At 36.1% G+C, this 15,848-nt stretch overlaps 1 protein-coding gene across 12 annotated transcripts in view; it reads left to right on the top strand.

Moving 5' to 3' along the window:
- Abi2 (abl interactor 2) overlaps positions 1-15,848 on the top strand; it is a 139,182-nt gene that overhangs the window by 24,530 nt on the left and 98,804 nt on the right. For all 12 annotated transcript variants that reach the window (XM_071618880.1, XM_034635728.2, XM_034635726.2 and 9 more), the window contains exon 2: positions 14,877-15,044. In XM_071618880.1, coding sequence (XP_071474981.1) covers positions 14,877-15,044 — 168 coding nt within the window. The remainder of the gene's footprint in view (positions 1-14,876; positions 15,045-15,848) is intronic.

Below are 15,848 nucleotides of genomic sequence, written 5' to 3'. Positions count from 1 at the left end.
TTTTGGACTGGGATAGCATTGTTGATTCTCTTGTTCTGAGGGGTCAGCATCTTGGACTGTGCAGCTACTGGTTCCTCCAGCTCTCCACCCTGCAGACAGTCATTGTGGACTATCTAGCTTCTGGTTGTGTAAGCCAATCTAATAAATCCCCTTTTTATAATCATACTTCTTATTGCTTCTGTTCCTGTAGAGAATCCTGATTAATATACCTCCCCAAACCCCGAGGTTTTAACATTGTCACCATGGTTATTAGGTTTAACATGTGAACTTTTGGGGGGGTAGGAGGACACACAAACATTCATAACACAGCAATGGTATTTGGAAATTGAAGGAGTTTTATCCTTTAGGCACGAATTATCTATGCAGTCTGTCTTATGCTAGGATTAAAAAAAAAAAGCTTAAATGATCATAAAGTAAACTTTAACATTATTTCAAAAAGGAAAATTTAGAGTGCTGGGGGTATAGCTCAGTGGTAGAGTATTTACCTAGTATATTGCAAGGCCCAGGGTCCCATTCCCCAGTACTGTATGTGTGTGTGGGCGATTGATATGCCAGGAATTATCTGATTCAGATAGCAAGTGAAGTTTGCCTAGAGATCAGTAGAATTGAGGTCAGGATTTGGCCTAGGAATGAAGTAACAGATGGTAAGAATCCCAGTATGGCAAAAAGAAAGTTTGCTTGGCAAACCAGAGATTGGAACAGTATTTAGGGGTGTGGCTTTTTAAGATTAGGAATTTCTGACTTGTGAGCATTGACTAGATAAATAGAACTCTAGTCTCTTTTGACTCTTATTCTGTTGCTAGTATTGTCACTGGAGGGTGGTCCAATGGACAGAGGGACCTCCATTCATGATGACAGGGCCCTTGACAAACCCTGTAGAAAAGAATTTCTAGTTGTGTCAGATTCAGATATTGGAAGCAAAGGGATTTATTTAAGAAAGTAAGGAATATACATTCAAGGAAGAATGTGCATCATTTCCACAGTGAGAGACCTTTTTAGGGTTCTCAGAGTCTTATTTTAAAGGAAACTTGGTGAGGGGTGGGCATGGGAAGGTATGTGGGGATAATGTCAATCTGGTGATCACAAGACAGTTTGTGGTAATTTGGAAATTTGCAGAATTTTTAGGTTGACATTTTCTCTGTTATCTGACTGATAGATAACATTGGGGACATATACTATTTTATAGGTGAGTTTTTGGTTTTTTTTTTGGTTATGTGTGCGTATACTGGGGATTAGACCCCTAGGTACTCTACCACTGAGCTACGTTCTTGGCTCTTTTTGTTTTTTATGGTCTCAGTAATTTGCTGAGTCTGTCCTCAAACTTGTGATCCTCTTGCCTCATGAGGCCGCCCAAGTTGCTGGGATTACAAGCATGTGCCACTGTGACCCACTTATATTATAGGTTTTGTATCTCCTTTTGTTAATTTTAAAATTGTGAGTGAAGACTTATAAATTTTCCAGGAAATTTAGGAGTCATAGGCTTGGGGAGTAAAGGTATGAGAAACTATTTAGCACAAAGCTTTTATATTATAGTTTCCTAGTCTTTCCATTTGTCTTCATTCTACCTGTTTTAAAATTTCTTTTCTTTCCTAATCTCCATTTCATTTATGAAATCAGGAAGGGCCAAAGTCAAGGTAACTACTTTCAAGGATGATCTATTCTTTATTATTCAGGATTACTTAGAAGTGTGGTCTCAGCATTATCACCATATCTAAAGGTGCAAGTGGTGACTGTCAGTAAACTGCTCTGTAAAACATATTCTCTTGAAGGGTGATCTGAGTATGTATCTCAGTGGTTTCTACCTTGCTGAAAAATATTTTCTAATAAGTTTACAAAAGTAGTAAAGAAGCCTAGTACAGTGGTGTACTTATGTAATCCTGGTGACTTGGGAGGCTAAGGCAGGAGAATTGCAAGTTTGAGTCCAGGCTTAGACTCTATCTCAAAATAAAAAATAAAAAGGGCTGGGGATATAGCTCAGTGATAGAGCACCCCTGAATTTAATACCAGAAGCTTTGTCCCTGGTGCTGATCAAATTGACACAGTTTTGAGAAATGGAAAAAAGAAACTTTGTTGTTTGGCCAGCAAATGAGGAGAGTTGTAGACTGTTTTAAAACTACTTTCCTTCTTACAAGAGAAAACAAAGAGCTTTTTAAAGGGAAATTCAGGGAGTAAGCTTCAGGTATGCCTGTCAGTATATATGATTAATGAGCAGATGGTAGCATTTTGATAACCATTCCTTAGACCTGCTGGCACCAGTTTCCAGGTCAGGATTCCTTTATTCTTGTGGTCAGTGAGCTGAAGGACACAATAACTTGGCCTAGGAGTGGAAGAATGTTAATCTTGCTTCCCTGCAGTTAGGGAAGGGAAGAAAGGAGGAAGAAAAAGAAGAGGCGGAAAAAAACCCCCAAAACACATGTAAGTTTTATACTCAAAGCATGAAGTAGAACCCTGATAGAGAGTCAATCCCCAGTAAAGGGGGGAAAAATGTCCCAGAGAAGACTTCTATTGGTCAGTGGCTTTCCATTAATCAGCCAATGTCCAAAAGGTCCAATGTCCAAAAGCCTACTTCTAGTAGGCTTGGGTCAAGTGTCTGTTCCTGTAGCCATAGGTAAGGTGGAGGATTGGGAGTCAACCCACATAGGCTGAATTCTCCATGAAAGTGAAATATTTTTACCAAATGATAGTAAAGGATGCTGTAGGCTTGGGTAGCCTAGCTGAATTTTTACCCTATTCTACTTTGCTTGTACTTTGCTTGAATGCCAGATGTTCCCTTTTCAGGTGGCCCCTGCTTGACTTCAGTCTGTACAAACCTAGCCAGCATCAGAGGTGAAAAAATTATCCCTGTGCCTGGTGGGTTTAATAGGTCATTTAGTCCCTTTTCTTTGGACATATCAGATAAGTCCTGACCAAGGTAGGATGGAGGACAGAGCAGAGGTTGATGGGACGAGCTGCCCCACATCTCAGCCTGCTGGTTTTTGGGCCACTGGATCAAAGTCTAGCTCCTACCTGGGTGGGGTAGAGTAGTCATCACCCAACCTTCAAAGGGGAAAGTTAACCCTTAATCCCCAAAGGGCTGCCAGTTCTAAGTTATGACTTGGAGCAACTTCACAGGAGGAAAAGACCCACAGTGGGCTAGTTGAAACTGGTTGGATCTTAGATGGCTGGCAGGTTGACTGCCAGACAACCTCACTTTTCATTATTTCATTATAATAAAAGACAAGGATATTACTCCTGTTTATAAGCCTCTTTTCCTCCTTTCTTTTACCCTATCCCTTAACTTCCTCATCCCCAAGGGGTGAAGAGTCTGTTTGCAAATTTATCTCCCAACTTTTCCTATTCTAGGCCAAGCTAATAAAAATCTCTTTTCTGCTCAATTTGTGCTCCATCTTGTTATTGGTTCTATAGTTTTTTAAATTTATTTTTTAGTTGTAGTTGGACACAATACCTTTATTCTATTTATTTATTTTCATGTGGTGCTGAGGATCAAACCCAGGGCCTCGCACATGCTAGGTAAGTGCTCTACCGCTGAGCCACAACCCCAGCCTGGTTCCATAGTTTTGAGAGGGAGAGAGGACCCAGCCTTTAGGGTCAAAAATTGGTAACAGTGTTCTGTATAATATTGCTCTGCTGCACTGGATTTTTTTTTTGGGGGGGTTGGGGGGAAGGTGGTATAGAAGACAATGCTAAAACATAAGGGAGAGCAGAATGAAAATCCTTAAACAAACAGAAAGGCAGAGCCATGCAACCAACCAATCTGTTTTCAATGGTAGTTCTTTCTTACTACTTAAATGACTTAGAGATGCAAATATAGGAGTTTAAAAGATCCATTAACATAGATGTTCCTCATTTGCTCACCTAGATTAAATTGTGTTCTGTGTCTAACAGCCAATATCCTTTAAGTGAGAGAGTATCTTTTTTGTTTTCTATGCTAAATTAGTGAATACAGAAATTTTGAGTATTTGTACTGTATTAATAAGAAACGTGAGTGGAGAATTATTGCTTCCTTTGTGAATCCCCAGGAGATGTAGCTAAAAATTTTTTTGTTGGTTGGAGGAAATGTTTCTGATGGACTCTGCTGTTAGATCAGTTTGGAGTGAAAAAGAGTTCTGCAGTTGATCATTATAGTAATACATTTCTAGTTCATTTGTATGCTGGTCCCAGACTGACATAGTTTCTGTGATCTCAGCTATGTGGTGGCAGTAGTCCAGTTAGTACATTTTCATAGTTGTGGCAAAGACAAACTTTTATACTAAAATGAGGGGAATGAAGGTGTAGGTAATGTGACATCTAGAATGTGCTGTTGTTGGTCATTTTTCATCTAAGCATAAAAGGAGATTATTAAAAAATTATTTTTAATTACGATTATTATAACCCTGGGTTGGGATTGTGGCTCAGTGGTAAAGCACTTGCCTAACACGCGTGAAGCCCTGGATTTGATCCCCTGCACTACATAAAAAAATTAAAAAATACAATTTAGTTCATATACAACTAAAAAAATATTTTAAAAAAAGGTGAATACCTAACAGTAGAAAATGTAAAAATGTTAACAATAAAATTAAAATTATCTATAGATTTATTATGGGAATTTTTAATATGTATATGTATATAAAATTATATTATTAATAAACTAGAAGGAATTACATTAATTGTGCATGATGTATTAGTACTTAATCAAAGGAAATAAACTTATTTATTATTTTTCATAGTTGAAATGCAGTATAACCTCACCATGATGACATGAATAGAGTTTTTTTTTTTTAAATTTTCTGTAGTTGTAGATGGAAGAATGCCTTTATTTTATTTGTTTATTTTTATGTGGTGCTGAGGATCAAACCTAGTGCCTCATGAATGCTAGGCAAGCGCTCTGTGGCTGAGCTGCAGTCCCAGCCCATGAATAGAGTCATTAAAAATTAAATTCCATACAATGGGAGGTCGAGTTAATTGGAGGTTCTGAAAGTGGTTGCATTACATTCATATGCATGTTATTGCGGGTGCATTATCTTTGGGTTTTACTGTATTTTAAATATTGTGCTTTTCTGTTGGATTTTACTATACAATATTTTAAATAGCTTTATTACTTTTTTCTTTCACATTACAGATTGTTCAGATTAAAAATTTTCAGATGCAAATTTTTAAAAAAATATTTATTTATTTTTGGTTAGACACAATACCTTTATTTTGTTTATTTTTTTTTTATGTGGTGTTGAGGATTGAACCCAGGGCCTCGCGCATGCAAGGTGAGCGCTCTACCACTGAGCCAAAACCCCAGCCCCAGATGCAATTTTTAATACCAAATATTTCTTGATATAGTTGTGTCAAATTCATTTAACCCTTTATTGTTGGATTCTTGGATAGTTGTTTATGTAATTGTTTATATAATGCAATGTTAAAAGTGGACTTTTACTTTTGTCTTGGAGTTACAGTTTAGGCTCCAATAGGCAATTACTTCCATATTTTAAGAAAGTGGTAAATCAGTCATGTAGAACTTGCTGAAGGATGAGACTCTTCTATAACTTCTCTCTCTTCATATCCATGCATATGAATAATTATATGTAATTAAATAAGAATTTTTTAAAAGACAGTTGAAGAAGTACTGTGCTTCTCAGTTTTTGACCAAGTCAGTGGAATTTTGAGAAAATCAGTCATAGAAATTGGGGTTGTCTGCTGAAAGGGATGCTGAAATTTCATACCAAATTTGAGCCTTGCTGATAAATAGAAATGCCTGAGATGGATTTCAGGGAGAAAATTCTTGTGAGAACTTGTCCCTTGTCTAAGTTGGGGATGGTATGAGAGTGGGGAAGAAAACTATTGCCTGACTTTGCTGGTAAAAAAGCTTGAAGGTTAAAGACAATTGGAATACAATATGAGGACCTACTACTTCTAGAGTTCGGAGGGACAAAAATGCTGACATACCCTAGGGTAGGGGGCTAAGTTACAGAGAATGAGGTAGCTGAGATAGAGGTATATTTTAATAATCCTGCCCAAAAAACCTGTCTGTTGAGAGATTGTTTTGCTCCTTCTAAGCTCAGATGAAGGTACAGGATGTTAGCCAGAGGCTGCATCATCTTATTAAAAAGGGTCTTTGAAGACCTCATAAGTGCTTCACTAAAAGAGAGGGTCAAAATCTGGCATTAGCATACAGCATCGATACCAGATTGCTATAATATGGTTACATAAGAACTTGGTACTTTTTCTCTCATACTCTTTGTTTCCTATTTCCTGCTCTTCCAATCCTGGAGGAGCAGGCTAGAAGCAGCATAATGAAGTGAGTAAGAAGAATGGAAAAACATGGTAGAAGAATAATGAAAAAAACATTTTTCTCTCTCTTTTCGTTTTTGTGGATTTTTCAGTTTAGATCTGAGCTGGAAAATTGGAATGAAAAGTAAAATTCTGATTTAGGTTGAATGAATTTTTAAATATTTGAAAATGAAAACTTGAATACCTGGAAGTTAATAGGGAAGCTACAAAATCTGTTGTTGCTATAATCCAGGAGCAGGGGAAGGAGACCTAACAGTATGGGATGGAGGGAAAGTTTAAATTAATTTATGATGATTCCCTATAGAGTTTATTACACGTGCTATTATAAATAATTGCAAAGAGCATGTGTGAACAAAAATCTTTGTACACATTTCTTTTTTTTTCACATTTCTTTTTAATGGTTTAGCATAGTTTCCCAGAATTGACTTTTTAAGAGTATGAATATTTTAAAGACATTTAGTACATATTGCCAGATTGCTTTCAAGAAAGATTATATCCCCAAAACATGTTAACCTCTTGTGAATAGCTATCTGCTTTGTTTCACTTTCGCTGGGCTTGCTTGTTATTTTTTAAAAAGGGCTGCTAATTTATAATTTAACCTGAAATGTAACTTCTTTATTTTAATTTTTTCCCCAAGTGCAGGGGAGTAAATCCAGGACCTTGTACATACTAGGCAAGTGCTTTGCCACTGAGCTAACTTGCCAGTCTCTAATTCACTTTCAATTGCTAATAAATTATTATTAACAATTATTTATTATTATGTTAATAGTCAACACTTCTAATAATCAATTTTTTCTCAAGATTTTTGTAATTGTTAAATGTTTAAATATTTTCTTATTTAATGTTAGCAATCTGTGAAGATAAAATATTGATCTCATCTTCTTTTTAAAAGATGTGAGAGAATGAAGTTTCCAGTAGACTTGTCAAACTTTCATGTGCATACAAATCACCCAGATATCTTGTGAGAATACAGATTCTAAATCAGTTGTTCTAGAATTGACCCAAGTTGTTTTTTAAAAATATTTTTTAGTTGTACATGGACTCATTGTTTTTATTTTGTTTATTTACTTTTATGTGGTTCTGAGGATCAAACCCAGTGCTCACACGTAGGAGGCAAGCACTCTACTGGTGGAGCTACACCTCCCACCACCTGACCCAGGTTTTTGAATTTCAAACACGTGGATCCAGTATGATGCCGTGATGTTCTTCATCAAAAACTCTAAACTTTTAAGAGGCTAATTCTTAGTAAGAGGCAAATTCTTACAGGTGTTTAAAAATCTTAAGGTTTCACAGCTAGTAAATGGCAGAGCCTATCCATGTTTGATTCCAGGCTTTAAGTGTGGAACTGTTATTTAGCAAGGTTGAAACTTTTTTCTTGCTTATTGTTTATTTTAATTTTTATTCATTGAATTTCCTGATCCATCACTTGTATCACCTCTCTCTCTCTTTTTTAAATGGATTTATGTCTTTAACTCTTTTGGTTTTAGAGTTTAAATAAAGTAGACATTAGTTTTATGCCAGTTTTGAGATTACAGAAAAATGGAAATAAAGAGTCACTTCCCCCTTGCCACTGTTAGTAATATCTTATTTTTTTTTTTTGGTACTAGGTCTTGAACCCAGCCTAACCACTGTGCGAGGTCCCCAGCCCTTTTTTATATTTTATTTAGAGGCAGGATCTTGCTGAGTTGTTTTAGGGCCTTGCTAAGTTGCTGAGACTGACTTTGAACTTGTGATCTCCTGCCTCAGCCTCCCAAGTTGCTGGGATTACAGGAGTGCACCACCACACCCGGCTTTGTTATTAATATCTCGTATTTATGTGGTGTATTTGTTACAATTGATGAATCAAAATGACATATACCTTATTAAGTAAAGTCCATAGTTTGCATTAGGTTTTACTTTTTGTGTTGTATATTCTGTGGTTTTGACAAATGTGCAGTGACATGTAGCCACCATTACAATATCATATAAGATAGTTTCTTTGTCTTAAAAAATCCACTGTGCTCTGCCTGTTTATCCCCAAGCCCTTGGCAATTGATGACTTTTTTACTATCTCTATAGTTTTCCCTTTTCTAGAATGTTCTTTAATTGGAACTATATAGTCTCTTCCAATTAGCTTCTTTCACTTAGTAATATGCATTTAGTTTTTTTAAATGGTTCACCTGTGAGGTTTTTTTCCCCTTAGTTGTAGATGGACACGATATCTTTATTAATTTATTATTTTTGTAGTTGTTGGTAGACCTTTATTTTATTTACTTATTTATACGTGGTACTGAATTGAACCCAGTGCCCCACACGTGCTAGACAAGCACTCTACTGCTGAGCTACGACTCCAGCCCCTTAATTTATTTGTTTTTATGTGGTGTTGGGAATCAAACTCAGTTCCTCACACATGCTAGGCAAGTGCTCTACCCCAGCCCCCTCCATATCTTTTTATAGCTTGTGAGTTCATTTCTTTTTATTGATGAATAATATTCTTTTGTACCACATCTACCCATTGAAGGACATATTGGTTGCTTCCAAGTTTTGGCAGGTATGAATAAAGAGCACCAAAGTTTGTATGGGCACACCTTTTCAGCTCATTTGAATAAATGTCAAGGAGCTTATTGTATCATGTGGTTAAGAATATGTTTAGTTTTCTAAGAAGCTGCCAAACTATCTTGCATTGTAGTGGTACTGTTTTGCATTTCTACCGGCAATAAATGAAAGCTCTTGTTCATTCCACATTCTCTCTAGCATTTGGAGTTGTTAGTATGTGGAATTTTGGCCATTCTAATAGCAGTAATCTCATTGTTTTAATTTCTATTTCTTTTATGACATGTAATGTTGAATATCTTTTCATATTCTTATTTGCCATCTGTATTACATCTTTTATTTGTTTATTTATTTTTTTAAGAGAGAGAGAGAGAAAGAGAGAAAGAGAATTTTTTAATATTTATTTTTTAGTTTTTTGGGGGACACAATATCTTTATTTTTATGTGGTGCTGAGGATCGAACCCAGCGCCCCGCGCATGTCAGGCCATCGCGTTACCACTTGAGCCACATCCCCAGCCCCACATCTTTTTTAAAAATAAATATTTATTTTTTAGTTGTAGTTGGACACAATATCTTTATTTTATTTATTTATTTTTATGTGGTGCTGAGGATTGAACCCAGGGCTTCGCATGTGCAAAGCAAGCACTCTACCGCTGAGCCACAATCCCAGCCCTGTATTACATCTTTAGTGATTTTTTTTTTTTTTGTACCAGGGATTGAACTCAGGGACACTCAACCACTGAGCCACATCCCTAGCCCTGTTTTGTATTTTATTTAGAGACATGGTCTCACTGAGTTGCTTAGCACTTCATCTTTGCTGAGGCTGGCTTTGAACTCAGGATCCTCCTGTCTCAGCCTCCTGGGATATGTGGAATGTTATAAAAAAGATCCTTTAACAAGGCTTCTGGCCTTGGGTGGGGGGCTTCACAGAGGTGTTTACATTTCAAAGATAAGAGAAGTTGTTACTAATTGGGCTCCTAGGTAACAGCTGCAGGGGTAGGGAAAAAAAGGCAAGTAGAAGCCCCTCCCCTTACACGCTGGGTATAAAGTTTTGAAACTGCCTGAACTCCAGGTTCAGGGAGATTAATTGATTAAATCAAAAGCTATACCCTCTGAACCTGGCTGCAGCCAAATAAAACTGCTTCCTGCTATCTTCCATGTCCTGCCTCGTTTGTCCCCTACTACATTTATATGTAGAGATGGTTCATTAAGTGTTTCTTCTATGAAAAGGTGGTGGTGCATTCCTGTAATTCCAGTGGCTAGGGAAGGTGAGGTGGGAGGATCCTATGTTCAAAGCCAGCCTCAGCAACACCGAGGCTCTAAATGAAATACACAGTAGGATTGGGGATGTGGCTCAGTGGTTGAGTGCCCTTGAGTTCAATCCCTGGTACTCTGCCCCACCTCAAATTACTTCTTTTGGTTGTTGGTACAAAGAATAGGGATGTAAAAATTTCCTGACAGTTTTACTTTAAAGACTAATAGGATTTGGGTGCAGTGGTGCTTGCCTGTAATCCTAGCAACTCCGGAGGTTGAGGCAAGGGGATTGCAAGTTCAAAGCTAGCCCTAAGCAACTTAGTGAGACCCTGTCTCAAAATAAAAAATAAAAACTGCTGGGATGTGGTTCATTGGTTAAGGCGCCAGGGTTCAGCCTCTGCTACAAAAAAAAAAAAAAACAAAAAACAAAAAACAAATAGATTAATAGGGGTTATGGCTCATTTATTACACATTTTTACTTAAGGTTTTTAATGAAATGGTTTACATTATTTAAAAGATGTATGGAAGCCAGGTGTGTAGTGCACACCATAATAACAGCAACTTGGGAGGCTGAGTCAGGAGGATCACAAGTTTGAATTCAGCCTGGGTAGCTTAGTAAGACCCTATCTCAAAATAAAAAGAGGACTTGGCACCTAGCTCAGTAGTAAGGTGCCCCTGGGTTCAATCCTTATTCTCAAAAAGAGAAATACTATATAAATAACCTGTAAGAATTATTTTTTTTTTCTGAATCAGTTGTGTATGTAGTCTGTCAATTAAAATTCTCCCTCTTTGGATAGAAATCTGAGCATTTGACATTGTTGAGGTTCTCAAGCTGCTTTTTTTTTCTCCTGTTGCCCATCATATTACTCTTATTTAACCTGTACTACTTTATTTTTGTTCACCTTGCTTAATTTACCTTGATAATTTATGTGAATCTTCTCCCAAATAGGTTTTGATAGAAGATGGAATATTTAAAAATTCTCAGCATTGAGCATCCTTTGTATGTGGTAGATCCCTAATATGTGATATTGAATGAAAACTGTCTTTTTTTTTTTCAAATTAGTGGACACACATCTCTTCTTTAGTGTGGCATTGATCATTAGAATTTCGTACTGTCATTTTTATTTTATTGGGAAGATTGGGATCATATTTTTGCCTCTTCTTTTAATTAAAATAATTGCTAAACAAAAGTGAATATATAAATTACTTCTGGTTCATTGAATGAGGTCATCAATTAGAATGTTTTCTCCCTCAGAGTGCATGTTCTCTGGGACTATAGTAATGCTTACAGGACTTTGCATTCTTTTTTCATATTCAGATATAAGCTGTCATAGTATTTCTTTTGTTAATATTTATTTTTTAGTTTTAGTTGGACACAACATCTTTATTTATTTATTTTTATGTGGTGCTGAGGATTGAACCCAGGGCCTCGCATGTGCTAGGCGAGCGCTCTACCGCTGAGCCACAACCCCAGCCCCTAGTATTTCTTGATAAATGATCAGAATCCTTAATTTTATCCGTTTTTTTTTTTTGGTGGTGGGCTTTAAACCTAGGACCTCATGAATGGCAGGTAAGTAGTCTACCTCTGAGCTACACTTCTCAGCTCTAGAAGCCTTAATTTTAAATGAAAAGAAAGAAATATGACTGACAGTGTTGGTTTAATTTATTTTAAAAAATGTTATTTAATGCTTAAACAAAATTAGATATAAACCACTTTTGGTTAAAGCTCAGGAATAACTATAAGTTCAAAATAAATTTGTGAATAAAACTATAATACAAATAAAATTTAAATCAGAATTAGTAACATTATAGATAATATTTTTTCCAAAACTCAGTGTTCCATGAAATTTTACATATAGTGGTGGATTTACAAATTGCTTTGTGTGGTATTATGAAGAGTACTGTGGACTTACATGATGTAGGTGCCAACAATTGCATTTCCTATTTTAAAACTGTTGTTTATACAGTACAATGCAATGTATATTTATCTCTCATTTGGTGTAAATGTATTATTTATTGTTTGCCTATGTTACCTCATTGTAATTAAAAATGCTCTGTAATTAAAAGGAGCATGACTTGAGCTACCAACCCCTAAACAGTGCTGAATTTGTTTTCTTAGTTATTTAGTCACTTCAAAATTATTCAGATTATGTGATATTTGTTAGTTTTGCAACTTTGCTAATTTTATAAATAACTGTTGAAATAAAAAATGTAAAAATAAATTGTTAGCTTCTAAAACAATTAGTTCTCTATCTGCAAGTTCCTTTTAGCATCATTTATAGTTATTTTTAAACTGATGTCCCTATCTGATACATTAAAAAGTCCTAAAATCAATGGCACTCAATTAAAATAATCTGTTTAAACTATCCTACTGTGAAAAAATTTGGCAAATGTTAGCTAAAAATGAAGAATTGAGATTTTGTTACTTTCAACCATAGGATATCATACTAAATTTCTTTCTCAAAGTAATTTAAGTTTTATAATTTATAAGGACAATCTAAATTTTATGTAAATATGTGATTTTAATAATAATATAATTTTTAACATCTTTGTATCAACAGTTATGAAATTTAGAACAGATATGAACAGATGTGCTATGGAATCCTAGAATTAAAAAAAAAAAAATAAAAATTCTATCCCTAAGAAAAGTTCCACTTAATCATGTTGTATACTCTTTTTGATAGCTCTTGGATTCCATTTGCTAATTTTTTTTTTAAATGGGCACAATACCTTTATTTCGTTTATTTTTTTATGTGGTGCCAAGGATTGAACCCAGTGCCTCATGCATGCTAGGTGAATGCTCTACCACTGAGCCACAAACCCAGTCCTCATTTGCTAGTATTTTGTTGAGAATTTTTGTATCCATACCACCCCTTGGTTTGTGTGAGGGCTGGGTCATTCAGGTAGCCTCAACTGGGTGTAGTGAAGCATGCCTGGGGCTGGGTGAATTCTTGGGGCCTCTTGAGCCAGTCTGCTCAGGAAGTTCTACCTAGCTGCTCCCCTGACCAAAGGTGGGTAGATGAGGTTGGCTGGCAGCTTTCTGGGGCCAAAATGGGTAGGCATGACTATTTCTACTTCTGGGGCAGCTGGAGGATACCCAGGGTGCACAGCTATTTTTTTTGGCGGGGTTGTTGTCTCTGTTGGTCAAGCTGCTTAAGGTAGGCAGCCCAGATGCTTGCGGGGAGGGTTGTGGGAGAGTGAGTAGGGGTTCCTGGATGGGTCCCAAGAATTCCTGGGGCAGGGCCTGTATAGTTTTCAGGACCCTGGGGTGGATAGGGTATCAGATGGCTTCCTGCTGCTCAGGAGCCTGGGTTGGGGAGGGTTAAATGTGGATTGGACTCTTTCTCCAGGCCCGGGTGTGGTAATTCAGCTGCCCCCGCAAACTGGGCTCAAGGGCCTGCAAATAAATGCCTTAAGTAGCAGCAAATGAGTGGGGAACTGCTAGATGCCTTTCTCTGGTGAGCAAAGTCTCTTTTGGTTCTGGGTTGATCTCACAGGAAGAACAGTAGATACTATGTGGTTATTAGTTCCCTTCTTCAAAATTGCACTAATCTGTTTTGTTAATTCAGGCTTTGATATAAAAGAATACTAAGGATTAGAAAAGAAAAAGAACTAAGTGACAATTCTTAATTCTTTTTAAGGTAAAATGGCATTTGACTATTTTGTTAACTACTTCAGTAGAATTTGACTTGTTTCCTTCCCCCCAACTTTGGAAAAATTTATATTTAGTTTTATTGGCACTTCTAGACTGTATAGGAGAGACAGAATTGGGACAGTAGTGGACTTTTTGTTTTTTTAAGTGTACATTTGTGGACACAATACTTTTATTTTATTTATTTTTATGTGGTGCTGAGGATCAAACCCAGTGCCTCACACATGCCAGGCAGGCACTGTACCACTGAGCCACAATCCCAGCTCCAATAGTGGACTTTTGACAGTTAAATCACTCAAGGAAATAACAGTTGTTACATTTAATGGTTTATATTTTAGAGATGTTCATTATCTTGATGTTCACAACTTTTCAGCTTTCTTTGCTTTGCCTTGTAAGAAAATTGAGGAACTGTGACTGTTTTCTGAGTTGACAAATTGTTGTGTTAGTATTGATGTTAACATAAAATATTTATTGTTCAGAGACTTAATGTACTTCCTACTGAACCACCAAATCTCTGAAGAACTAAGGCAAGAAGATAGTGTTTGTCACTTGTCAGCATAGAATATGCTTTGCTATGCAATCTTGGACAAAATTGAGTTATTTTTTGCTGTGTAATCTCTGGTTATGGTTCTTAGCAGTTTATGTCACATGGAGTTGTCACACTTAATATACTTTCATTATTTTAATTTTAATTTTTCATTGTTTATCATCATTACCATTTTTATCATTATTTTATAATTGTTTAATATGTTAATAGACATATAACCACATTATAGTCACACTTCATGTGTTAGAATGAAAGAAAAGGAGGAATTCAGGAAAGTAAAAAAAGTATGCTAGAATTTATATATTCAAATCAATGCTACCTTTCTAACCAGTGATTTTTGAGAAGGTATATATTTGCTGGTATTGTGCAAAATGTGTACTGGGTCTCATTTTTAAAATAATAGCTTTAAGATTTTATTTGTCTTTGTATAAAAATATATCTATTGAATTTGAAAATATCAGTGAACTCTGTCAATAGTTTAGTTTTGGGTTTACATGATACTGATAGTTTTCAGAACATTATCAACGGTGGGTGTAGATTCAGCAACCCAGAATGAATTTGGTGAATACTTTTATAAGTTAGTTGGCTAGAAATGGGTTATCTTTGAAGTAATGATCTTGTTTTTCTCCTTAGTCAGCAGACAAGCAGCGAGCCCTAGAAGAAACCAAAGCCTACACCACCCAATCCTTAGCGAGTGTTGCCTATCTGATAAACACCTTGGCCAACAATGTCCTGCAGATGCTGGATATCCAGGCATCCCAGTTACGAAGAATGGAATCTTCAATCAATCATATTTCACAAGTGAGAAATGCTATTTTCCTATTTGCCTAAAAAGAACTTTTAAACATAGCCCATCTTGTAATGCTGGCAGCCTTTATTATGTGAGTTAATGTGCATGTATGATTTAGAAAATACAAACTCAATATGAGGCTGTTCATTGATTCTGACTTTTGATGGTATCATTATCTTCTCTATGAAAGGAAAGAAAATCTGAATGGATTCTATTAAAACTCATTGTCTTGGTAACATAATCAGCCCTGAAATGAAAATTTGTCCTATTTCTTCCAATTTTTTTTTGCCATATTTCACATTTCTTTGTTATTTTAAAAATAGAATTTGATAGCTCGATGGCTTATTTAATTTTTTTTTTTTTTAGAGAGAAAGAGAGAATTTTTTTTTTAGAGAGAGAGAGAGAGAGAGAGAATTTTTTTAGTATTTAATTTTTTAGTTTTCGGCGGACACAACATCTCCGTTTGTATGTGGTGCTGAGGATTGAACCCGGGCCGCACGCATGCCTGGCGAGCGTGCCACCGCCCGAGCCACATCTCCAGCCCAAGAGAATTTTTTTTTTAATATTTATTTTTTTACTTTTTGGCAGACACAACATCTTTATTTTTTTTATTTTTTATTTGTATGTGGTGCTAAGGATCGAACCCAGCGCTACGCGCATGCCAAGCAAGCGCGCTACCACTTGAGCCACATCCCCAGCCCCATATTTAAATTTTTTTATGTTGGTAGGATTTATGTTTACTGGGATATCAACCATACTTAAAATAATGGAAAGAGTAAAAAACTAACAAACCTTATAAAAATATCTTTTTTTGG

The sequence above is a fragment of the Marmota flaviventris genome, chromosome 11 (genome assembly GCF_047511675.1).
Source record: "Marmota flaviventris isolate mMarFla1 chromosome 11, mMarFla1.hap1, whole genome shotgun sequence".
NCBI lineage: Eukaryota > Metazoa > Chordata > Mammalia > Rodentia > Sciuridae > Marmota > Marmota flaviventris.
This window is presented reverse-complemented; position numbering and strand designations above follow the sequence as displayed.